The sequence below is a fragment of the Patagioenas fasciata genome, chromosome 1, assembly GCF_037038585.1.
Source record: "Patagioenas fasciata isolate bPatFas1 chromosome 1, bPatFas1.hap1, whole genome shotgun sequence".
Lineage (NCBI taxonomy): Eukaryota > Metazoa > Chordata > Aves > Columbiformes > Columbidae > Patagioenas > Patagioenas fasciata.
Window position 1 is genome coordinate 167,217,977 of NC_092520.1, and position 24,969 is coordinate 167,242,945.

At 39.6% G+C, this 24,969-nt stretch overlaps 1 protein-coding gene and 1 long non-coding RNA gene across 11 annotated transcripts in view; one reads left to right on the forward strand and one right to left on the reverse strand.

The window, feature by feature from the left end:
* The window catches only part of KITLG (KIT ligand), a 412,063-nt gene that overhangs the window by 52,628 nt on the left and 334,466 nt on the right, over nucleotides 1–24,969 (reverse strand). For 5 of the 9 annotated variants that reach the window (XM_071799874.1, XM_071799850.1, XM_071799835.1 and 2 more), the window contains exon 1: nucleotides 4,617–4,796. The exons of 1 other annotated variant lie outside the window; for it this stretch is intronic. In XM_071799874.1, the coding sequence (XP_071655975.1) occupies nucleotides 4,617–4,631 (15 nt within the window). In that variant the 5' untranslated portion in view covers nucleotides 4,632–4,796. Of the gene's footprint in view, nucleotides 1–4,616; nucleotides 4,798–24,969 lie in introns of those variants that run through there. 3 more of the 9 variants (XM_071799858.1, XM_071799843.1, XM_071799814.1) reach the window with 1 other exon arrangement.
* LOC139825717 (uncharacterized) lies at nucleotides 4,987–12,022 on the forward strand. Of its 2 annotated transcripts, none has more exons than XR_011735951.1 (3): nucleotides 4,987–5,712; nucleotides 7,404–7,540; nucleotides 8,361–12,022. It is a non-coding gene; the product is annotated as an uncharacterized lncRNA (long non-coding RNA). The 2 variants fall into 2 exon arrangements; XR_011735948.1 differs by lacking the exon at nucleotides 4,987–5,712 and adding an exon at nucleotides 5,852–6,326.

The following is a 24,969-nucleotide window of genomic DNA, read 5'->3' on the forward strand; positions in this document are numbered from 1 at the left end:
TGTTAAAACCGAAACAATAACCAATCATTCGCCCAGTGGTTATTAGATAATAATAGAAAATGAGATGATAATTTATTTCCTACATCATTGTGATCCAAAGTGTTCATTAATTTGAACTCCTAAACTGGCTTTTATTTAGACATACAGTAGAAATAATATCTTCATTAGTGTATCTACTTTTCATTGGCCTCAGATATTATGAATGCTATCAGCTTTAATCAAATGAAATACTTAACATTATCTTTGTTCTCTCTGCTAGTAACTGTAGCATATTTTCAACATTCATTCTCATATTAATAATGTCTGATACTATTTACATTTGTCAATAACTAAAATCATCTGCAAAGAAACCTGTATTTTACATGCTCCCTGCAGTCAGTTATTTCGGCACTGGTAATATTTACAAACATTGGTATTGCGGGTTTATGCAATGCAAATGTAGGCCAATCAACAAAAATAAAGAGGAGCGCTACCCCTCTCCACTCACCTTTTTTTTGTCCATCTCCTTTTCCACAAGTGCACAGAAACAAAAAAGAAACAAACTGAAAAAACAAGTGGATTTGCAGTGTGATTAAAAGGCTGACTAACCTCAGGTTTGGCTTACCAAAGACCAGGGCAAGAACAAACGCTTTCGTTTTCATCTGTCAGCTCCCACAACACTCAAATGGAATTGCGTAGGGAGATTTTTCCTGCCTTGCTTCAAATAAATGGGTGTTGTGTTTACATACTGCATACTGAGCATTGCCCACTCGAAGCCAAGGGCTGCATCTTGCCAACTCTTAACTTTCGTACAATATGGCGATTACATGAGCCAGCATACCATTAAGCCACATAACAAAACTTGGAGAATGGCACTGTCAGCTTGCAGAACTGCACCTGAACAACTGACATGCAATGCACAAAAGGACAAACCAGATTTCAGTATGACGGCAGAACTGGGTCAGAAGCATACTGGGTTAGCGGCCTGAGGTTAAACTACAAAGCCAAGTGCTGCATATTTCATGGAGATAAAAACTTACAGGCACTCAATACAAGTAGGCAGAGGAAAAAAAAAAAGATCACTAAACACACCTTCAAAATGCTCCCCCACCCTAGAGTCTTCCAGGTCATCTGCTGTTTATTTTCCATATAACACTTTATTCCAGGACATTCATTCCAACTGCGGCACTTGAAAACTGTCCTCTCTAAGCAGAGTCAAAACCAAGGGAAAACACAATGAGACCTTAGTCCACTGCTCAATGTGAATAGCACAACATCTTTCTGGCTTCAGCAAATTCTCTTCCTCTGTCTGATGAGCAGCAGATCTATACCTACTGTGAGCTCCAAATGTCTTCAAGTGTGCTTAGTGTTCATTTTTTTTTTGCAGCATGAGCAAGAAACATTGGAGATCAGAGCTCACTATCTCCCCTAAAATAATGACTCTGCAAGCTTGTACCAAGGTATCAGATATCTACTTTGTGTTTCTGATTTTGCCTGCCGATATGAGACTGGAACTGGCGATTTGTGTACTAATTCTTTTCTCAGGTACCATTCTATAATAAGTTCTCCAGAGGCTCCCACTTTAGTGATACAAACATACTACAGACAGGACAACCTAAGAAGGTCCTTTAACTACCAGCAATAGTGCACACATTTGGAGGTAAAAAGCTGAGCTGAGATCTAAGACCCTTCTAATACTGCAGTTTCTAATACCGCATCTAACCCACTGCTGAAGATCAAATGCCTGAACCAAGTATCTGTGATACCTTAACATCAGCAGCCTTCTGAGCTAGTCCCATGGGTGACCCCTCCTTGTGGCATATTTCGTAGTAACTTAATCCTATTTAGACTGCCTTCAAATCAAACAAAGAACAAGCAAATCAGAAATCTGCTATATGCTTTTTCAAGATTGTATCACACTAGCACCAAGGCTGTCCAGACATGAGTGATATTTTATTTGTTGTTATATTATCATGCAAAATGACATAAACTCACTTCTGATAACAGTTTTAATTACTAAGTATATAAGTCTGCAAATCCTCTCATACAAGTAATCCTTCAATAAGATTAATTCATTGAAAAAGGATTTGTATGACTGGACCCTAAATGCTTAATCACATTTTCAAAGCCATTTTACCTAAAAAAATATATCCAGGAGATGTTGGTACATATAAAATAATGGATTATATATTTATTAAACTGTATAGTTTCAGAAACAAACCTTCCAGGACTGACACTGTTGGAGAACATGCTTCTGCAGCTCTTGTGGTTTCTCAGGTTAAGACTGATTTAAATAAACTGACCAACCTGCTCACTTTGAGTCTAATGTTCAGCCTGACGCTTCTCTTTCAGCACTTCCGTTGCACTGATGTATGACTCAGCTACTCCTTCAGCTGCACTAGTTATATATTATCCCTGTGTAACATTACCTCAAACATCAAAATCCCCAATTTATTTTAAGCACTATCCAGGTATTACTAAGTGTTTTCAAGGCTCAGTGATGTAGTTGTTCTCACTCTCTGCACTTTGTCTATTGCAGAATATTTTATTTAAGAAATGTAGATTTCTTTCCTGGCTTCCCAATTCTGTTCTTTACACTATGCCAGTTACCAGACTAGACAAGGGCAAAAGTAGCCACATGAGAGCATAAAGACAAAAATGTACTTTAAGGTGCTGGGTGCCTCAATGCGCTGAAGTCCTCCTTGTATCCACTTCACTTGCTCTGTCTTTGCACAATGATCTTCAAGTCCTTCTCAAAGTACCTCCTGCTCTCATCCCCTTGGAATGATTAATGGTTTGGTATCAAATTTGTTTGCTAATCCTTAAAATGAAGGAAAAAATCCTTTGGAGAGCTAGGAGTCTGTCACTATCTCCAAAAAGCAGGAAGCATAACTGCTTGAAGGCTGACAGATGCTTCAACACCATGACAAGAAGCTGTTCCACAGGCTACAGCTCATAAGCTCCTGAGTCAAGCCATATGGTCTTGAATGCCAGGACTGCCTGTCTTCCCCAGTTTATTGGGAGAGAGGGATTATTCCTGCTTTGCTCTGAATTTGCAGAACTGTTCTGTTGGTTTTAGAAGTTTACAGTTTGTATGTAATAAAATCCTTGACCACTTGCACTCATAAATCCTCATTTGTTTGCTGAACATTTTTTTCTTCTCTGAAGAAACAGCTCTACATATATGATTCCATTGGTTAGTATAACGTCTTGTGACCTTATTGCTATCCACTCTGATATCAAATGAATGCATACAACTAAGCTCATATAAATATGGCTCTTACACTTTAACAGACCCTTCCCAACTAATAATCTATTCAGCATATTTGACCAAGTTTGTACATAAGGTCTGAAACAACATCTTTGAGGTACAAAACATCTTTAGCCATCTAAAGAGAATAACAACAATGGATATATGCTGTTAGAATTCAGAACTGATCATTTAAGATGATACCTCACTGTACTTCAGCATCACAAAAATTGTCTCCAAGTTATAACTCCTTAAGCATGGGTACATCCTCCAGTACTTTGGTCAGATGAGATTTAAATATTTCAAAAAGTGAATATTTCTAATTTCTGACATCTCTTGAAAAACCACTTAACTGCCCAAAAGGCTTCAGTAAGGTCTTTCCCTTCTTCTGATACTATATTTTATGTCCTTTCCAAGACCATATGCTGAGGTGTCTTCAGGCTACTGCTGTGTGGACGACACAGCAATTGCCAAGAAGACGAAGGCAATAAGTATCTTGCTTCCAATGAAGCAGCGTAGATGAAGGCAAAAGCCCCCAGTGCAGGACCAGTGGTGTGTCCATGCACTGTTCTTTCTCAGAGCTCCGTCTCGGCACTGAGTGGCCCCTGGCTCTCACTGAGGTCAGCCAGGAGGGAGGGTACTGACACCTTGCAAAGTCGAGCCTTAAACTTTTTCTCTATGGAGTTTCCCTGAGCTGCTTCTTGTTACAAGATAATTTTTCCACTCGTGTATGTCCCCCATCCTTTTTTTTTTTTTTTTTTCCTTAAAAGATGGGCAGTGCAGCGATTGCAATCTCTACAGAACTTGGAGAAAAAAAAAGTCAGGGACGCCCCACAGCAGTACAGCGGGCTTCTTCACTGCGGGGTGAGGGAGGGCGAGGGGCGGCACGCCGGGGGCTGCCCGCAACACCGATCGGGAGCCTCATGCCGGAGGGGCTTGAATGGAGCCACTGAGCACAGCAGCCGCGGCACTGCTGCCTCCGATTATTTCACGTTTTCGCACCCAGTTCGTTAGTGTAACACAGGCAACTGATTTATTAAGGCAATTATTCCAAGTGCCTTCTGTGATCTCCCACGGCTCAGCCGCTGATCCGCCCGCTTGCTGCAACTTTTCCACGGGCTGCGGGCGCCAAAAGCAAGACAGTGCGGTAATTTTTGTAAAATTTGTCACCTCTCGGGCTCCCTGAGATCTACCGCCCTCCGCGGATACCCCCACGGACGAAGCTTCGCACTCCCTGCCCGGCGGCTGCCCTGACCCCAGCAGCCCCCCGGTCCGCAGCAGATCTTCCCCTCCGGCGAACCGCGGTCCAGCCCTGCCCGGCAGGTCGGACCGATCGCCCCCCGCAGCGCCCGGCCGCCCCTCGCCCCCGCCGCCCGGCCTCACTTACTTGTGCCTTCTTCATAAGGAACGGCAGCGCTGCAGTCCAGCCCAGCCGGCCGTGTGCAAACTCCCTTCAGAGGAACTGTAGCTCCAGCATAATGCAGCAGCGGATAGTCCACGCATTGGGGTTGCCCACGGCGAGCCCCGCGCTACCTCTGCCTGCCCCGCTTGCCCCGCTTTCCCCCCCGCCGCGCCCCGCTGCGCCCCTCTCCCCGCGGCGTGAGCGCCTGCACCGACTGGAACCACAGCCGGCCCCCGGCCAGGTCTTTTATATCTCAGATCTGGCTCCAGCAGCGGCGGCAGCAGCAGCAGCCCTTACAAGACACGCCTTTCCCCTCCCTTCCTCCCTCCCTCCCTCCCTCTTGGAGGACCGGGAGCCCAGGCAGACCCTGCCGGGAGAGGGAAACCCGAGTAAACTTAGGGGAAGTTGGAGGGAGGAACAAGCCGAGCCTGCCCCTCCCCAGCGCAGTAGGGAAGCGTGCCCGCCGCGGGGCTGGCGGGGCCGCGGGCTGAGCGCCGTGGAGGAGCGACAGGAGGGGATGCGCGGGGGATGCGGGTGGGATTGGGAGCTCGGTAACGGCCGCGGCGTTGGGAGGGTGGCAGAGGGCTTGTCCCATCCGATGCCCGGGGGCTCGGCAGTGACCGAGAGAAGCCACCCCAGCAGCCCAACCTCCTCCGCAGTGGGCTCTGACAACTTGCAGGGAAACCTCCTGCCGCCGCCGCACTCCAGGGCAATTAGGCTGCCGGCACTGAGCCAAACCCTTGGGTTGGGTTCCCCCACCCACGCCGGTGAGAACGGGGGGTCCCTCCCGCCGTCGGGGTGCCGTCTCGGCCCGCGGCGGGGGAGGCAGCGGGCCCGGAGGGCTGGCAGGGCTCCCGGCCAGCGCCCGGTATTTTCAGCGCAGCACCCGTCTGCGGCAGCGGCGCGCACAGCCGGGAAGCAACTCCGGATTTGCGACTTCCATTTCAGTACTGCTTTTTCCATAATCGGCGAATACAAGTTAGGCAGTGTAATATGCATTGCAACTGGAGCTTCAGAACTCATTTTACCTGCTCCAGCCACAGAAAAGTTGTTGAGCAGTGCCTCCTAATGCTTTGTAAAGGTGATCTTGCAGGTCTTCTAACATGCTGTTACAGCTTGCATGTTGTGTAAATAATGTATATGTGTTGGGGGTGGAAAAACGATGCTTGATACCATGTGGAGTCCTGCTGGCAAATCCATCCCAGCAGTAGCGACAGAATTTGAGTCTTCTTCAGAGAAGACAGCTGTCAGGTTAACACAGGCTAAGTCTTGAGTGTGCATTAAATGGAAAGCAGAGTGCTTTATGGAACTAGCATTTCTGAGACAACAGTCTTTGGTGATGATTAAAAACCACATTAACATGGAATGAAAAAAGAATAGTCTACCCAAGTCAAAGGTCATTTCCTAAGGGAGATTAGATATGCTAAGAGTACACAGTAAGATATTTCATTAGAGAAGTTTGCTTAGTTTTAACCTAGAATTAATGGCAAGCTTTCAAAAGACTAGGTTTCTCCAAAGTAAAGATGAGCTATTAAGGTACAGGAAGATTTTGAACCAATCCCCAACTCAACTATATATTTGGGTTCAAGTATAGGACAGATAAACACCTAATCTCTTGTGACTCTGCATCCAATACAGACAAATACATTGATAATTTCATTTTACAGCATGAGATTGGTGATGAATTCATTACAGGTTTGGGGTTTTTTTGTTTGTTTGTTTGGTTTTTTTTGCATTTCTTTATTATTACCTTACTGGATTACCTTGGAGTTCTTGTGTTACACTCTGAGCTTTGTCAGACTGTTTTATATGCATATAGTAATAGTCTCTTCCTCTAAAAGGTTATGATTCAAGCAATAGACAAGCAGTGAAAGGGAGGAAGCTGAAACGACAAAAAAATCAAGGACCACACTCACTGAAGGGTATTTTGTATATCACCTAGTGGAGATCAACCCAGACTGCTTCCATGGTTTACATGTTTGGCAAATAGGGCCAGGAAATTAAAATGTTATGGCATATTTCCTCCTTAGAACAGATGACAGATTTAGTCTCCTGGGGAGAAGCCCTGGAAAGTGTGAAAGAGCAGTCTGTTGTAGCAGTTACCTACATTATGGAAAACACTTCTGGTCTTTCTCGGTCTTGAGCTCTGTCACAGTCCACTGTTAGTCATGACAGGAAAGCTTTAGTGAATGCCCTGCATCCAGTTACCTTACTGATAGTTGTGCAGAGATGGTAAGACTTAAGTTTCTTTGCCACCCTGTCATCATGCACCTTTTCTCTCCATCCCTGATCTGAGTTCTTGAATCTGCCCTTGTGTTAAACAAGCCCAGCTATAGTCAAAAAATGTCCTTTTCATCTCTTCCTTTATGCTGGCACTTTGTCAGTGTATTGCTGCTGACATTGACCTCAGTACAGTTTGGGAAGTCTTTTCTTTGAAATTCAGAGTTTAATACTTTAAACTCATTAATAACTTATGTCCATAACCCATAAGAAAGCATGATTTTATTAGTCTTGGCCATTTCCAGTGTAGTACCAACTTCTGATTTACCATGTGAGAACTAGTAAGCCATGGACTGTTAGCGCATCGAGTGGTAGGTTTCCAAAGCAAAACTGCAAACCACATTTAGTCTTTTATGGCCTACCTCATTTGCATCTCTAAATGCTTGAGGGTGAGCACAGGCTCTTCTGATAGTTCTGTGTAAACCTGTTTCTTCACAGGGAAGCTATGGAAAATAGTGTTGGTCAACCCAGGTCTTCTTCCTCTCTTCACAGGATTTGGTTCCACCTACTCAGCAGGATTGTCCTTCACCGGGAGTACTGTTCTGCGTACATGGAAATAGCAACAACTGAAGCATAAATGACACCTTTCCAGTCTAGTGTGAATGGAAGAGTCTCACCATCTTCTGCGGGTGAGAAATGGCTGTTAAGTTCTGTTTATTTTGGAATTTTATAGAATGTCTGCTGTGCTTTCTATAGTTCCAGCTATGAGAAGAATGACCCTACTCAGCATGTCGATAGCTTGGCTGCTGGCTGGAACAGTCAGAATTCAGGTGTATGCAGAATTAGATCCAGCCTCAGCCACTGAGGTTTCTGGGTTAAAAAGTGCTCTGTACCAGCCTGGAAAATTGAAAAATTTTTCCCATGGAATCATCTAAGCAAACACCAGTGTGTACATATTAGAAAGATAACACACTGATCCCATCTAATCTGTTACAGATGCTGAGTGTGTAGAGGTCTTTACTGGCACAGAGGCCCACTCTGTAGTATTAGCTCAGCTAATTCCACTCTCCCTGGTCTTTTTTGGGGACATGGAGTAATAGATACAAGTTTTGTAACCTGCCTCAGGCAGAAAGAAATAAAAATAAGAGTTAAAATCGAAGTATATACAATCAAACTCAAAAGGTGTCTGCAAGCTTCCTTAGGTTTTATTTACAGAAGTACCTGATGATAGAGGAATTGCTTCTCTACAGAAAAGAAAAACTTTGCAAACTTGCAAGATCTACAGAAGTTATGTGAATTACTTTGATATTGAAGAAGTACGTTGAGATAACTAACTTCTTAAGAGATCTTCCCTGTCTTTGCTACAACAAAATGTACTAGGTGTTATTCTGTGATTAAGAACTCATATATTCTAGTCTTGAAGCATAACTGCAACTGAGTATTAATACTTTAATATTGGATCAAAGTATGTGTTTTGAATTTCTAATTAAGTCTTCTTATGCTTAACAGATACTGAAGTGACTGTTGGTTTATTTTGAGCACCATACATCCTTTGTGCTTTATACACATGACAGGGAGAACTTTTGTGGTTTTTCAGTGTAACTAATCAGCAAGCAAGTGAATGAGTCAATCAAGACTTCAGTCCACAGGGACACCTGCACCACTATGGAGCTGCTTTTATTTCACTGAGCACCATAAGAACACAGGATTCAGCTGCATTTTTTCATTCACATGATTTGGCTCTAAAGATTAATTTGTGAAAGGCAGTTTCCATGTTACTGTTTGATTCTCCATAATATATTAGTACAGACTGGGATTTTAGGGGTAACGATGTTGTGATATGGTAAAATCACTAACTGGCCAGTTAATTTGTCAGACTGATTGGCAGACCAGCTGGGGGTAAATACAATATTCTAGATGAATAGAGATACTTCCATATTAAAAAAAAAGAATTGAAAATCAATTATTTATTGAAACAGCAGTACAAGCCGCTCAGTACCTCATAATGAAGCTTCTTTAAAAAAATGTGTGTACTCTAAAAGCCATCTAGATACAGGAAAAAGAAGAAGCAAGCAGCACAGCACAGAACTGGAGCCAGGTGGCTTCAAGCTACTGGAAAATTGTTTAAAAAGTGCCAGTGAAGGAGGCTAGAGATGCACATTTGTGTGTGAGTTTTGTTTGCCCAGAAGGAGCTACGGAGACAAGCAGGTAGGCAAAGCTGGAGTGTAGTCATTGTTTTCCCTGGAGGGAAAGTGGACTTTGTTCATCTGACTTCCATACTGGTCAGGAATACTGATGGAGAGAAGGAATGATTTTTACTGAAAGCTTAAAACTGCTTCTGCTTATTAGTGTCTTTGCTGGTTTACTTTGCAGTAAAGTGGCAGTTTTATTTCCATTGGGATTTTACAGCAGGATAATTAGCATGTGAAAGATACCCTCTTTTGCTAAGAAAAGTTTTTGGCAGGGAAGAGTAGCCCAAACTGGGAAGTTACACTGATGTTGTATAAAACTTGATCAGAGCCTGTGAAAATATAGTGGTAGCTGCTAAAAAGTAAATGTCCATTTCTTGACTTACATGAAAGCTTCTTTCTACTATTCTTTCAATATACTGCAGTTTTAAAGAAGTCTAAAATAAGAATCTGAAGACTTCATTGGCAGGAGGGAATTCTAAGCTAGAAAAAAAAAAGTACATGGAGAACATAATTTGGGAAAAATTGATACTTTAGCAGATGTTAATAGAAATGTGAGGCTCTGTGGAATGCTTGTAAAGTTTTGCAGCCACTAAGATTCCAAGAAGATCAGAGAAGAGCAGCATTAAAACATTTTTTTTGGTTGTGACTAATTTTTTTTTGGTCTGCATGTGTGCTAAGAGGGATCTGATTCATCTGCGATTGCACTAAAAAGAACTACATATGCTTTTGAAGACTGACTTACAAGTGTGATCTTGAAAGTTATTTAGTTGTCCAGATCAGGGAGACCTTCTGGAGTACACTGATTACTTTGATGGCATGCCTCTTTTTCCTTCTGTGGTGCAGCAGGTTGCAAGGATGAATGGTGCCCATCTAACTCTGGTCTTGGCATTTGATCAGAAATAGACCAGAGTATATGTTGGAATGGACAGATCAGGTTTTTTCTAAGCCTCGAGTTTGCATGTAACCATAGTACACCATGCTGTGGTAGTTGCTGGTGGTGAAGTTCGACAGTGTTCAGCACAGCTCAGTTTACCAGAGGCCAAACACCACCTTTGTCCTGTTTCTGAAATGATGGGGTACCCAAGCTGCAAGGACAATTCGCTCTTATTTGCAGAGGTTTCTGTACTGGGTTTGATTGGAGAGCAGTGCTCAACTCTCTGTTTGGCAGATGCAGTTAGTAGTCCTAACTCCAAAGAATACTTTATTCCTGAAGTTCACCAGCCGTCTACTGTGGCATGCCCCTGACAAGCTGGATGAAAAAAGAGCAATTTATGCTACAGATACTAGTTTCTTTAAGATGCTGTAGTTGATGTGATTTCTAAGGATTAAATTCTATGGCCAAATTTATAGTAGGGGATATTTCAGTTTCCACAGTCTTCCAATCATGAAGGAACAGGGAGATTTGTAATTACTTCTTAAACAGGAATACCAGAGTCACTGAGATGACTACTTGGAAGTACTGGAGCTCATGCTTCCAAGAAGCATATTCACAGACAGTCTAAAACACACTGCCTACAGCATTACAAAGAATTATACTTATTGTATTAAATAATTGTTATTTCCCCAATGTTCATATGTTTTTTAACTTTCCTCACATTTTGCCCTGTTTTCCACTTCACAAGAAAATAAGGCAATTATACACAACAGTCAGCAAGCCAGACAATATTAGAGGTAGGCAGACGCAAGCTAATATACCATCTTGGACATCTACAGTGCAACTGGATGTTTATTACAGGACAACACAAACACTGCTTATTATGTCTGAAATTCATTTGTTTGCCTGTCATGAGAGCAGTTTGTGTAACCTAATGTATTAATTAGAGTTATACAAGCTTAAAAAACCGCATGTTATTTTACTTGTATGATTCTATTTCCAAAGAAAACATAGTTTATAATTTTTACCATACTCAAGTAGCTCCTTGTTATATTCGTATCTTGATTCCATTAATTTATAGGTCATAAATATATGAGAAATAAATATCTCCGTTCCCAGATTTGTTGCCTGCATCTCTCGATTTGCATTAGTGTATGTCATCCTATTCACAGTAATTACAACCCTAGGGAGTTTCATGACAAAATGGTTTCGTCTGTAAACAAAAAGCTATATAAGTGGGACTGGATATAAATATTCCCTGTTTACAGGGAAAACTGAGACTATTCCTGTTAAATGAATTTTTATTTTTTTTTGTTGATATGGTACATTTAGACTGAAGAAAGGGAGAGTACTTCAGAGCTATATTTATGTCATCAGTCTTCTCTTTGTTTGATGAAGTCTGATTGCATTAGGACTGTAGGAAGGACTAAAATGTAGGTAGGAGTAAAAGGACTTCCCAGACTGAGTCCCCTGCCATCAAGAGTAACTGTTATCATTCAGTCCTTTGAAGGCTTATCCACTTCCAGCATAAAATGAGTTAAGTTTCTTGTCCTTGCTCTTTTATAGGAATGCTGATGTAGAATTTGACTCATCTCATGGTTGGAAGCCTTCTTTTAACTTGAAGCCTAATATATTCATTGTCAATTTATACACGTTTGTTCTTAGGCCAAAGTTATCCTTTACCATAAATAGCTCTTTCCTTTCCCTACTGCTTTTTGATCCTACTGCTCAAGCTACTGGCAATACGTACATTAATAAACAAAACAGAGACAAAGTGTGGGCTCAAGTACTGGCATGCAATGGCCTCTGGAGTTTGATTTTTAGTACTTATTTTGGCATGATTTTGGTCCAGCCAACTGAAGTTCTCCAGGTCTGAGCTCGGCCAGAGGAAGGCCACAAGCCAGCACCCATTTCCAACAGGCAGTTCCCCCCTATTCTGGGCAAGGGAGAGACTCGAACTTTGTGGATGCAAGCCATTCTCTGCCACTTATCCTGGGCCAAGCCAATGAATCCGGGCCTAAAGCTGTGGTTTGAATTGCCTCTTTTAAAGCATGAACTAAAAATAGTATTTGCAAATTATATTGGGGAAAAAAAAAAAAAGGTAAAACAGGTGTTCAGGAAATGCCCAACGGCAGCACCTGTGTAGTAAAAGTCAACCTTAATTTTGGAATTTCCTCCCTTTTGAGGTTTGTAAATTCAGTCATAGCATTCTATTAACATGGAAAAAAGTGAGAATGCAGAAATGACCTCATGCTGAAGTATTCTGTCCTTGACTGGAAGATCCTCTGCTGTTGGAGCTCACCGAGGGAGATTTCACTGTGCCAACAAGAGGTTATGATACACTGACAGATTGTCTGCTCTTGTTATCGCTACGTATTATTGTAGTGAAAGAGCCAAAGTTTTTAAACTGCTGAAGAAGGGAGAACAGGTACAGCAGGCAGTGAGTTGAGACTTTTTGAAGGAGACCATGAATTTGCTTTAGATCTCCCTTTAAAGATAATAGAGAGAGGAAAGGTAGAAAGTTAATGATTTTTTCCTATTTAAAATGACTCAATGCGACTGGGCTGTTTTCCGTGTAGCTGTAGGAAGGGGCCCTGTTCAGGACTAGAGTTCCACTTAGAATGATGATGAATATTTTAAATTAGTTTTTGTGACAGTTTAATTCCCCCCAACTGATTGTCCAGTTCACTATGTGTTTACTTCCATAAGAAAATACAGAATTAAAGTATTTTGCTTTGATATTCGGTTTCATTAAGGTGGCAGTACTAATCCATACACAGTCCCTGAGGTCTGACAGGATAGATAATCAAGAAATGTGGAAATGAGATTTGCCCTACCTCCCCATTTTGGAAATAATCCAAAATGGAGAGCTGTGACAAATACATAAGTCTGAGTCATTCCTCAGTCTGACTTCATGTGGGGTTAACCACTACATTGCTCTTCTACTGGACATGAAAGAAGTGCCACCTGTATGTTGAAAGGATGATGTATTTTCCTGTTCCTTCTTCTTAAGATTTTGTAAACAGTGGCAATTTTCATTTACTATATTCAATCTATTAAGTCACTCACTGGTTTTAAAGAGTAGTTATAACAAGGAAACGTAGTTCAGTCTGCTTTCCTTTATGAAGTAATATGAATTCAAAGTATTGTTTTCAGAAGGACAGTTTCATGTGACAACTCCCTTCCCAGAGTTTCCAGCTCTGGAGGACTGTGCTTAATGGCTTTCATTTTGTTTCCTTTTCCCTGTGTCATGCAATATCTAACAACCATCATCCTCAGCTGTTACAGAAGTGTGATTTGCCATATTTTCTCCCTTAGTCCTAGATTTAGCAAATGGTTATTTAAGAAAGCATTAGGAAAGCAAGTGAAAGATAGAGAAAGTGCAATGCAGTTGTTTTTGTTATCCATTTGAGTCTTCTTTCAATTTTCTGAAGTTTGGCTCAGTTATTTTATCGATATCAATTACACAAGCTAACTATTCATCTTGTAAAATATATCTACTTTTTATTTTAAACAAACTGCCTTTTAGTGTGATTTACTTACCCTGTGTTCTTTAATTATTAGTGAATTTACAAAACAGCACTTACTGTAGTTTTGGTGCTTAATTATTTGTTATATATTTAACACCTATCTGCATATCTTTTCTCAACTAATAATTTAATGTTTTTAGTGCCATTCTCTATCTTTTATCATAGCTTACCCTGTCAAAAAGAGTCTGAAAAAGGGGGTGTGTTTATTCTGACAGACAGGATGTGAGCTTATGTCGTGATGAGGACAGCACACTACAGGCTGGTACTGGAAATGATGTTGTTAGATCTGACAGGAGCCAGCTGCTAAAAATTGCCATCAACAAATTCTACTGCCCCTGATGGCAACCTTTCCCTAGGAGCTTTGGCTCTCTGTATTCAAATGACCCTTCGCCCTCCTCTTTTAGACTGAGCTCTAGATGTCCCCCCTTCTCTGTATGTCCATTTGTCTCTATAGGAGAATGGGTGTATCCTTGCCAACTTTTTGGTCTTGACCCTGGCCCTGAAGTGGGTTGCTGTTCCTTTGGCAGTGCATGATCCTGGAGCTCTACAGCTGTATGCTGCAGTTAGTGACAAATACACAGCTTTGAGCTGCCTGCTTCATCTTCTGTAATATGTTTACTTTCTCGACACAAATGTGGAAAACAAGGGTTTTCTTTGCTATTTGAAATAAAACTTTTTTCACTGAAAAGAAGGTTTTTAAATGAAATAAAGGAAGATCAGCTGTGTTTTTTAGTATTTAGGAAACTCTTGTAGCTGTGGAGAGGCAGATACGGTAGTTTGTCTACCATACACCCTAGAGCAACAGAAATGTGTTGAGGCATGAGACCCTCCTAAGTTGTCACCTTCAATAATGGATGAAGAATTCTATTAACCCTGGCTGAAAAAACAAAACCAAAAATATTATTCATTTTGTACACCAGGAAAGAAGGCTTATTTTGGAGAACAGACTGTTTGTTTTGTGGAAAGGGATAAAAAGAACTGGTGGCCAAGGCCATCCGTTGCTGTCATGTCAGAAGGGAGATAGTTATCCTAACTGCCTGGTGAATGTCAGCACATGAAATTCTTTAATCTCTGCTTTTCATGACAAATGAATATCCAGGTATGCCCCCATAGACAGGTACATGATGCTTCTCTATAATGATGAGAAACATTTCCCTCTTAAGCATTGTCACTGTTGTCCTTTGTAATCTGTACTTTCAGCAATAGAACCACCTAATGTGATTTTTATGTGTGACGTAGTGATTGATAAACAGGGAGAAGAGTTTTCCCTAGCCTGCATGAGGCAGTGGCACATCTCTTCATTACTCTAAGGATCAGTAGGTCTTGCAAGTTCTTCATAAGTCATATGTTTTCATGCTGTGAATCAGGAAAAATGTAGAGGTACGCTGCAAATGGAATATATTATGTTGGAAGGAGTTTGGAATATCTTAAACTTGTCTTTTGGAAGACAAGGATGCCAACAAGAACTGGTCTTTCAAAATGTGTATTAATGTATTCGTACACTTATAATAAAAGAGACTGATCCTTTCCTGGTGCTATGATGTGAGCTAGATCCTCAGCAGTTTAAAACCCTTCTCTCTGTGCTTTTCCTTTGTCTGGGGAAAAATGAAATGTGTCAGGCTTTGGATGTTTCAAACATGTTTGAATATCCTCAGGCAGGCCTGAGTGGGTCCTGAGTGGGTAGATGGGTACTAGAAACAGAAGAACTAAGAATGGTCCTGGAAACTGATCCTATCTCTGACCCAGGCAGGAAATATTATGGGACAGATTTAGCAATGAGTCTCAACTCTGCTTATTTTATAAAACCTGCACTAATCGTTGATCAAAGCATGGGATTAAAAAAACCTGCACTTAATTTTAAGAAACCTGTTTTCTCAATGGCCAGTTTTCCTGGGGTAAGCAGAGTGGTGAAAAAAGGCTGCAAAAGTAAGTGGCTTAAAGCAAAATATATGCATCGTATTGAAAAATTCCTTTAGCTGACTGAAGTTCGTATTTCAAGTAGTTTAGGCTCCATATTGGATTTTCTTTTGCGGTAAACTAGTGAAAAATCCCTTTGTACTCTTGATCTTTTTCCATTTGCTTTTTAAGGGAAATCTAAATGTACAGAGTTATAATTTTATATATTTTATTAACTGTATCTGTGTCCACGTATTTATTTCTAATCATTATTTCTTTGGGTGACACAATAATAAATTGGATCTTTGGCCAGCTATTCCAACAATTCCATTTTACTCAGTGGAAATATTCTTGATTTATATACATACTCACATGATCAGAATTTGACCTTCTGTTTAGTTTTTTGTTATGCTGTATGTACAATAACAATATAATGAACTTGTGCCATTTCAATGGCTGTGCTGACATTAACAAATGGTCCTGGAACACAGCAAAGATTCCTCAGTAAGATAAGATACTATAAATTTAGCTACTAGAGCGTTGCAAGTGGCGATGCTGAGGTTTGATTTTTAAACAGAATAGCTGCGTAAATCCAATCCGTATTGAATACACAAAGGAAGAATTCATGGTAATTAGGAAGAGACAAATGGCAGCATTCACTTCTGGAATTCTGGGACCACATAAGTGTATAGTAACCACTTTAGGTTTCTTCCTTGACAGAAAAGGAATTATACACAAGGGGAACTTGCATACTGGAAGGAGGCTCCGCTCTGTCTCCAAACACACAGAACATCTACAGCATGAGTGGAAACAGGTTTATAATAATTATACAGGGAGCTGGAAACAGCCTGATTGCCTAATATGTTCCATTTTCATTGTACATTTTTCTTGTATCTGTGTTAAATGTTCTGATACTTCCTCTAATGCTGTCACAAATCAAGAATTTAGCCTAGAAAAATACCTTTCCCTTTATCTCATGAAACTCTCTTTGAGTTTGTCTAAATTAGAAACTAAAAAAAATGCAGTTTCTTTTCTGGGACTTGTATCTCCCAGGAAAACTTTAGCAATCTGCTAAAATACTAGCTGAACATGAACAACCTGAGAGTGAATCTGTTCTGCTCCATGGAGGTACATGCAGAACTGCAAATGCCCTAAAGCTTTCAGAGTCATGACAGTGGAAGTTGAAGGTGAAGGACAAAGGTGGGCATATTATCTCTGCTTTCGATACTCAGCAAAGCACAAGCTTCTAATGATGGGAAAGAAAACAGGATGGACTGGGCTTTCTGGAGTGGTGGTGGTGGTGGCGGCTTATTTTCTGATGTGGAAAAGAAGCTGGCCTTAGCTGCTAGCTATTCAAATGAGACTGGCAGCTCAGGGTGAGGTCTGCATGCATGCTGAAGAACTGAGTTTAGGGTTTTTCCCTGGACATCTAACTTAATTTATAAATCAGAAAGTTCCATCCCTCTCCCTCTTTTTTTTTTTTTAAAAAAAAAAAAAAAGGAAATTCTCTACAGAAACCATTAGACCATATTGTGTGAGTGCTCCAGAATTTAGCAAGTAGTACATACAGTGTCTCTGTTGAAACCACATTTATGTGTCTTTGATGAATTAATTGTACAGAATGTCTAATTATATGCTCATCTACTGTTTCCCCTTTCATTTAATGTGTGGGACAGATGCATAAAGAGATAAAATGTCCTGACTAACTAATGTACAACTAAAATTGATTTGGCATTTCCTCATATTCTTAGTCCTTGCTTTTGCATCCTAAAAATATTTTAATAAAAGGAGGATGGCATTACTTTTAATGTTTCATAGCCTGGAAAATGCATGCCAGAACTGCAGTAATCTCTGCATATGGTTTAAAAAGATAACTCAGGCTTTGTAATTCTGGAGGTTCCTTATATAGTGACACTTTCTATTAGTGTTTCTTGAGGGAGCAGAGATAATAAAGATGCTTCACCCAAAACATAGTTTCCCTGTCTATGTGTGTATTTATAATATTTAATCCAGTCTCTAAGTATGTATCACTCACTGCAAACAAAAAAAAAGTTAAAGTATTTTAATTATCACACAGATTTATTAGTGGTTTTGAACAGAGTAAAAACAGAGAAGAGGAGAATAGTCACCCTAGAATGCGAATCCCCAGGAAGCAAAGCTAAACCTCAGCATTTTATAAATTTTAAACAAGCAGCTTTTTTTCTACATTGGGTGTCACAGAGCAGAATATGATAAAATAAATATACCAAAAGTAATTAATTGCCTTGTGTGTCAAATGCAGTTTGAAATGCCTTCTAAACACAGAAAGAGTGCTCTTTTGCAAAAGATCATTAAACGAATGCATTTTAAGTCTTGCTTGTATGTTGATATTTGTATCTTTGTTTTTGAATACTATACTTTGATCCTGATGTAAAAATCATTTGAATTTTTAAAATGCAAAATGACAAAACATGACATTTTAAATAATTCTATTGATGGCTTATATTCAGGTGGCCTAAATTCTAGTACCCAGCCTCATGCTCTTCTCAGAGGACTTATCTGCTAGGAAAGTCTCATTGTATGTGGGATATAGACCAGCTTAATGTGTGACCCTGCTTGCTGTTAAATGTGGAATTAGAAACCTCTCAGACAACCAGGAGCGGAGCATGCATATTGTTGTGGTTTAACCCATGCTAGCAATACAACCACAATAGCCACTCACTCGCCCTTCCCCCCTCCCCCCACCAATAGGGGAGAGAATGAAAAGGGAAGGGAGAAACTTGGATTGAGATGAACACAGTTTAATAAAATAACAAAATACTAACACACTACTAGTAAATATATATATAATAGAAATAAAAGATACTCAAGACAATTATTCATGAACGCTGTCCACACTAAGCAGCCAAGACCAAGACCAAGAGTGAGAACACCCAAGAGAGAGAGCTGAAGATCCCACCTCTCTTTCAATATGAAGCATGATGCTAACGGGACGGAATACTCTTATTGATCAATCTGGATGTCAGTCAAGCTCTGCCCCATCCATGCCCCCCTTCCTTGCTGCCTCACACCTGTGGGCAGAGCGCTCAGAATGTCCTTGGCTCTCAGACCAGAGCAATTAAAAACATTAACTCTGTGTTGGGTTTTTTTGTTCTCAAACTAAGTCCGAATAATGACTAGCTATGAAAAAGTTTCTAACTGCATGAAGAAAATTGACTCATTTTCAGTCAAAACAACACATGTATATGTTCCTATACTTTTCGACTTTTACTCGTTGGGAGTAATCTTTATGTGACTATTCTGTTACTATTCAGCTTCTGTTAGCGGTAATCACAGAAGTGCTTATTGTGTTAGATTCTTGAACTGAGAATACAAGTCAGGTCTGGTATAGAACTAAGTTAAAAACTTATTACAGCCTGGTTGTTATTTACATGCACTGAAATGGGAGAGTAAAAGTGAAGGAAAACATATTTATTGTGACTTAAGCCTAGAATAGCAGACCCAAGAAGGATAATTTCTTTTCAGAAATTCACTCAGAAAAATAACCAGTTGTCCATATTTAGAAAATAAAGTGTTCTCACATGAATATGCTCTTTACACTCCGCAGTGATTACAGCATGGGAGTGCAGAAGAAAAGACAGATTCAGGAATCCTCCTCCTAGATCTGCAAATGTCTTCTTGTGAAGCACTGGGAAAATGATTATGAGTCTGATTTTAATAGCAAAATTTTATAATAAGGAGCTACTAATTTTGTTCATACTAAGTCTTTCAAGATGCTTTATTCATGACGAATTTTAAATTAAATAGTACCTACTGAAAATATTTTAAAAGATATTCAGTAAAGGTCTAAAAAGTAGCCTAAGTATTTGATGCTGTGCCCATTGAAAATTTACTTTCTTGATTTCCATGGAATCAGGATTAGGCTGCTAATAATGATTTTGTTTCCTCTAGTGATCAGGTGTATCATTGATTTAATTAGCCTTTGGATCAGGTCTTAAGCAGCTTTTAGATATCCACTAGCTGCAGATCTGGAAGGAGAGCTCTGGAATACCACTCTGCTGTTTTTCATCATCATGACAAGAATCAGCAAAAAGACATTTCAGAGGTGAATTATAACTCTTTTTAAAAACTGACAAACTTCCTCTCTGATATTCCAGAAGAAACAGTTTGTACATGTTATGATGAAAACAGTGTTCTTATTGTCATATTCTAAAGTCAGCTTTAGGAAACTCCTGGTTTAGTTCTTGAGAACTCCAAGCTGCTGACTTGCTGCTTCTGTCCAAGGGATACCAACAAGGCTTCTAAAGTCCTTTGAGAGAACTATTGTGTCAGAGGCATGTGTGATTCTTTTCTAATGGCTTTTAAGTCAAGACACTTACTGGAATGAATGGAATGGCATCTGAAAAGTATGGTGCTTGTTTTTTTGCCTTGGTAGAGAGCTCCTACCCAGATGCATGTACAGCCTGGCTTTCTATTGCAAACCTAAATAACCAGTATACCTGTTGTCACAAGAACTGGACTTTGATTGCCTGTTTTCATTGTCTTGATTTATGGTACTTATGAGTTCATTCCCTCTGGCCAAGACTCAAACAGGGAAATCTGCATCTCCTCTTTCAGGATATATTTCTTTAAAAATGCTGTAATCTTTTTCTCCTGGAATTTTACAAAACAACAGCCAAAACCGCAGCCAATGTAAATTGGCCTCTGGTATTGACCATGACTGAGCTCTTATAATTTACATTAGCTGATTATCTGGCCTATGCTTTTTAACTTTCAAAAATGCAGAGGGCTTTTTCAAGGACTAAAAAAGCCATGCTTGACCTTTAAAATTACTTACATGCAAGGGAGACAAGAAATGCCTGTGTTTGTGCTTAATCCCTTACTGCTTTAAAATTTAAACAAGTGCTTTAAAAATAGTTTAGGCTATTGTTAAGCACTTTGATGGGACTAACAACATTCTCACTTTTTTTTTTTTCTGAGACCTTCTCCAATTTAATTTTAGCCAAGGTTAGACCTGTAAGTACTAAGCTAACTTTGCTCTGGGGAATAGAGGAAGTCAGCTATTGAGAACGACATTTTGCTGTTTGTCATATTACTGTCTAAATAAGGCTGTGAGTGAAGAAAACATTAGGACAGTTGATATGGAAAAAGATTCACATATAAATTATAAGTTTATCTAATCATTGTGCTCAACCTGAGAAACAGAACTTTTCTACAACCATGATGTCTTTCCCTCCTCTAGCTTTCATTCCATCAAATCTTCTATTTACAATAATTTTGTCACACAACTGGCCTTTATCACCTGCCTATCTTCCTTGACAGTGGCAGCAATATGAGTCTGACAATTTTTATTGCCCATTAGCACAAATTGAATTGTGTGACTTGGAGATTTGGAGCTTTCACTTCATTACCTTTTACAGCATTGAAATTGTCCTCCTGGTTTCGTAGTCAACCCTGACTAGCCAATTCAGATGCACCCCGCTTTAATTCTGCCTGTGCCTTGTTTCCACAGCACAGTCACCTCTCGGCAGGGTGGCTTCTGCAGTCTAAGAAGCACCAAATTATATCATGCAGTAAGTTAAGGGGAATAGGCAACACTCTTCCAGTTGTTTAAGGGATAGGGGCCTGGAGCTAATAAGAGCAAAAGTCTTATAGCTTACTACAGTGGAGTGATTCTACAGATGTTGTCCTACTTAGACAGGACTGGGTGACTTTTTTTGTTCCCATTAACAGTCAGCCACGTCCCTGCACTTGTCTTGTCAGTCGTTTCTACCCTGCCTTCTTTGTGCTGGAGGAGAGGTCATGGAAGTAGTAGGGAGTTCCAGTGATGGGAGGAGGAAAGTAAGGCACAGATAGCCAAGTGATTCCCAGCCATAATCATTTCCTCTTCTTTTCCCCTGCAGATGACTGCATTGCAGCCACACCAGACTTTTCAGCAGGGCTTTACCTTCACCATCCAGAAGGGCGGTTTCAACGGAGTTTGTCTGTTTCTCATATGAAGGCAAATTTTGCTGCTCTGAAGATAAAGGTAGAATTCAGTTTTACTTGCACAAAGTTCTGAGATAGGTTTTTGTGAACAGAAATTTCATCATATGCACAGCTAGATGAAAAGACCACTCACACTCCTTTATTGGATGTAGGCTTTGTGTGTATGAATGTGTTGATTCAGCACGGTAGTGCAGTTGAGAAAGTAACTCTCAGTCATCCCCATTTAATGCACATTGGCTTGGTTTCTAAAGCAAGTTCAAAGCAGGTTTTGTGCATATGTACTAGTTTCCATCTGTGTGAAATGAAACCAGAAGCTTTTCTCTATGAACTTACAGATGTGCTCTAACTCTTAGTAGCAGTCCAAACCACTGACTGTTCCTTGGAGCAGCTATGAATCAGGTGCATGATGGTGATGTTCGGTTCAAGGCATCAGACCAGATCTAGTCTTAAGGACAGTCCCCGAAACACACATAATGTGGATGTAGGGGTATCAGCAGCTTCAGTCTGGCAATCTGCTTTTGTTTGCTGAACTACATGTTAATGTATATGTAGCCTTAGCTGCTTGAAGAGAGATTTATGGTCTCTGAAGATGTTCCATGGAATTAGCCCAGAGCTAGAAGGAGGAAAGGCTAATTAGCCTGTGGTAGATAATGTCTATGGGAACACCTAGAGGCTTATATTTTATAGAGTTGTTTGGTGGGAGTGCACCATTTCAATAATTTCCTGGGAAACAAAAAGCACTCCACAAAACAGATGCATTTTTAGACACTCTTCCTTCATTGCACAATTGGAGCTTTAGCTTTGATCAGTTCTTGTACTTGCCAGCGGGCAAAAAAACCCCAGAGGCATAGACTTTATGTACCTTTTGAATCTCATTTATTGGTTGAGCTCAAAGTGATGAAAGTGAAGAAATCCATGTCACAGAATATAAAAGACAATAAGTTCTAAGACAATATTTTTATTGACTGGATAATTAGGCTCTGCTGCTTGGTTCCTGAATAAGTCTGGTGCCTCACTCCTGAATAGTTATACAAACAATGCCATTTTTCTATCCTTAGCTTGAAAGTAATTATATGTAAAGTTATACAAATGTATTGAACATGTACAGAACAAACAATTTTTTTTACTTTCATTACTTCTGTTATAATGTAGCTGGGTTGGACTAGAGGTCTCCAGAGGTCCCTTCCAACCTCAACCATTCTGTGATGTGATTTTTTTGAATTGTGATTACATAGCCCATATAAGACCAAAAAAAAAAAAAAAAAAGAAAGAAAAAAAAAAAAAGAGAAACCCAGATGGGAATGAATAACCTTGCTCTTTACTTTTTCTTTTTTCTTTTTTTCCTTCTTTGTTTTGATTTTCTGTTGTGAATGAATTTTCCAGTGAACAAATTCCAGATGTTTTTGCAGTCTTCCCACTTATTTCTCACACTATGCTATGTATTTAGTTATGTTTGCTGCTGTGTTTCAAAGTTTTTATCTTTTTGATCTGTTTTATATAATCCATGAGATTATATACCACATAACGTATTAAATATTACATGTTGTATGATACGGATTTTATGTTCTATACATTATGTATTTTACATGTATTTTAGATATATAATGTTTTATAGAGTTTTCATCATTATAGTCAATGTGCAGATGAAAAGTGAATCACCTACTGTATCACATATGGCATAAAATTTCAAGCAGCGGCATGTATATAGACCAGCAAACTGTGTTTCCTCTAGCTAGATCTTTTAGATAACAGCTTTGCAGTGATTCTAAAATCAGAGAATCACAAGCCTTTTGTAATCTATTTCAATGAAAAAATGACATCATGCTTTTAGGACAGTCAATCATTTAAGGAAAGGAGGTATTGCTCTTGCATGTTCTTCAGAGTGTTTGACTTAGCATCCTGTGTTTTTTGTAAAATGAATGAAATAACATCAATGCTATCTGTGAATACCTCTGGAAATAAAAGAGATGTATTCCAATGCAATATTGCTTTCCTTATTTGAACCTTAACTGTGCTAATTTATCCAAAGTAATGTAATTATTCAGTTTATGAAGAAGCTGATGAATTTACTGGTAAGATTTTCCATCACTCGACCACTCAGTCCAAGTGTGAACTTCAATATAAACTCCTAATGGATGAGTCTTTGGTTTAGATCATGGTGAATACTTTCCCTTCCTTTTGAAGGGAAGCACCCTTTGATGTTGGTGACACGCATACAGAACTAAGAGTGGTATCAGTATCTCCCAGAACTGGGTAGGCGCTCATTAGGGCCACATCAAGAAAGCAGGTGAAACTGCTGGAGGCTTACTTGTTGCACATTTTCATTCTCAATAGAGTTCTAACTGAGAGACAAGACAACTCTTTACATTTCTAAATTATCACTAGACCAACAGAAAAACTGCAGAGAAATGACATTATAGAACAATATACCTTTATATCTAAACTCTATGTAGAATAGCTTAATACTTTATTTAACATTCTTTTATATAGTTTTTTTTTACAGAAACTCAGATTTGATAGATATTGAAAGGACTATGTGTTTTTAAAAACATCTTACTGTAATGTCTTCCTGCACAACATGGCAGAAATCCTGAAATGGCAGAAAAACGGAAGATCCTATATATAACCCAGGCCTGCATTTTCTACACAGATGCTGAATATTTGGCCGTTCCATGTCTTTTATTGCACAGCCAATTTTCTGTAGGGTTGGAAGTTATGGGATTCAAACTCTGGCAGTCCTGTGTTTGCCTTCCTTTAACGCCACACTGCTATGTCTTTTAGCCCTCCTGCTAACTCTTCTCATCCAGCTCTCCTCACCTACTGCTTCTCAATGTCAACAATAGCATTTGATTTACCCTATGCACTTCTAATGTTCTTTTGTAACACTTCTTTCTGATGTGCTTTTTGTCATGTTCCACCTCTTGTATGATTTGTTTCTGCTTCAGTTGTGCCTAATGAAGCAAAAGCCATTCCTCCTCTATTCTTTGTGTCTCAGATTAATTGTGTGTTTGATAAGGTTTCTTTCAGTAAGTGCTTGCTTTCCTACTACTTTCCTCTTCCTCTGCCTTCCCAGGAGATCAAAACCACACAATCCCAAATTAGATTTTATAACATCTGTTTTATTGTCTTTTTTTTTTTTTTTTAATTGCTTTCACTCTTTCCCTTCCTTGCTCTTTTTAGGGTGGTGCTGCAGTATTTTCTGATCAGATTTGTTAGTCTCCTCTAAAGCAATAGCCTACTAATAATTACCTCCAAGATGAAAAAAGTGAGCCTGAGTATATTGAAATATCTTACTGGAGAGTCTGCATTAAAAAAAGCCCAAACTTATTTCAAATGAAAATAGCTGTAGTAGCCTCATGTGCTGACAGTGTACATATTCTTTTTTCTCTTTTCCTATTATTTGTAGTTATTCTTTCATTCACCTTCTCAGCTCTTCATTAGATAATATATTTTATACCTCTAACATTTTGTACATCTATACAACATAGAACAGTCTTAATTTACAGTAGACTGCCTTCTCCCATTTTTCCTTGCTCATTCTTCCTGAACCTGTCACATTTTGGCAGTAATATGTCAGTCCTGTGACTGGCTTTAAATTTGCCAGTCAAACTGGTGTCTTCATTATTTACCAAAACCCAGTAAATATTCAGTTTATGAAT